The sequence below is a fragment of the Penaeus monodon genome, chromosome 30 (assembly GCF_015228065.2).
Source record: "Penaeus monodon isolate SGIC_2016 chromosome 30, NSTDA_Pmon_1, whole genome shotgun sequence".
NCBI lineage: Eukaryota > Metazoa > Arthropoda > Malacostraca > Decapoda > Penaeidae > Penaeus > Penaeus monodon.
This window is the reverse complement of record NC_051415.1, coordinates 9991313-9992010: the sequence shown is the minus strand read 5'-3', so window position 1 is coordinate 9992010 and position 698 is coordinate 9991313. Positions and strand designations below refer to the sequence as shown.

Genomic DNA, 698 nt, shown 5'->3' with positions numbered 1-698 from the left:
AACGAGCGTAGGAAGTTCAGACGGACAGGAAGAAGTGCGGTACGTTGTCGAGAAAATCCTCAGCGCGAGAAGATGTGAGCTGGTGATCCGTGTGAACGACGTAAACGCAGAAGAAGAAAAAGGCGGTGCGATTGAATGCAGCGAGACCAAACTTTTCATAGAGCCCAGTGCAAAGAAGGGAGACGAGGGTGATGAGGAGGGAATAGAAGGAGAACAAGAAGATGGGGCGAATCAACAGCCACGAATTGTGCTAAAAGAAATAGACTTGAGCAATGACAGCGTTGATGGAAGTGCTGAAATAATGACTGAGGAAGTCAGGGAAGAGAATGCAACAGCAACAATTTATGAGAACAAGATAGAAGTATCATGTTTGTCTCTGGATAATGCTACAGTCGAGGAAGACAAGAAAAACGCAATTGAAGTAATTGAAGATCTGAACGAGGCAGTTGAGAAAGACATGACAGAGTCGATGGAAAAGAACTACACAAGCGGGAAGGACAGGGAAGGAGAATTAAACGAGGAAGGGTCTGCAAACACAACGACGTGGAGGAAAGAGATACAAAAGCACGAAGTCAGAGAAGAGGAACATATTACTTTCTCGAAGGAAGGAGGAAGTGAAACAACGGAGGATTACGAAGATGCCTTAGCAGAGATCGAAGACGATTACCCTGCGAACGCCAAGAAACCCGAAGTCATAC

The 698-nt window shown here is 45.6% G+C and overlaps 1 protein-coding gene across 1 annotated transcript in view; it reads left to right on the top strand.

Moving 5' to 3' along the window:
* The window catches only part of LOC119592345 (cilia- and flagella-associated protein 251-like), a gene marked incomplete at its 3' end in the record, with an annotated part of 4328 nt that extends 3634 nt beyond the window's left edge, over positions 1-694 (top strand). The window contains 1 exon segment of the mRNA XM_037941173.1: positions 1-694. Within this exon segment, the coding sequence (XP_037797101.1) occupies positions 1-694 (694 nt within the window).
* Positions 695-698: the final 4 nt, after the last annotated feature.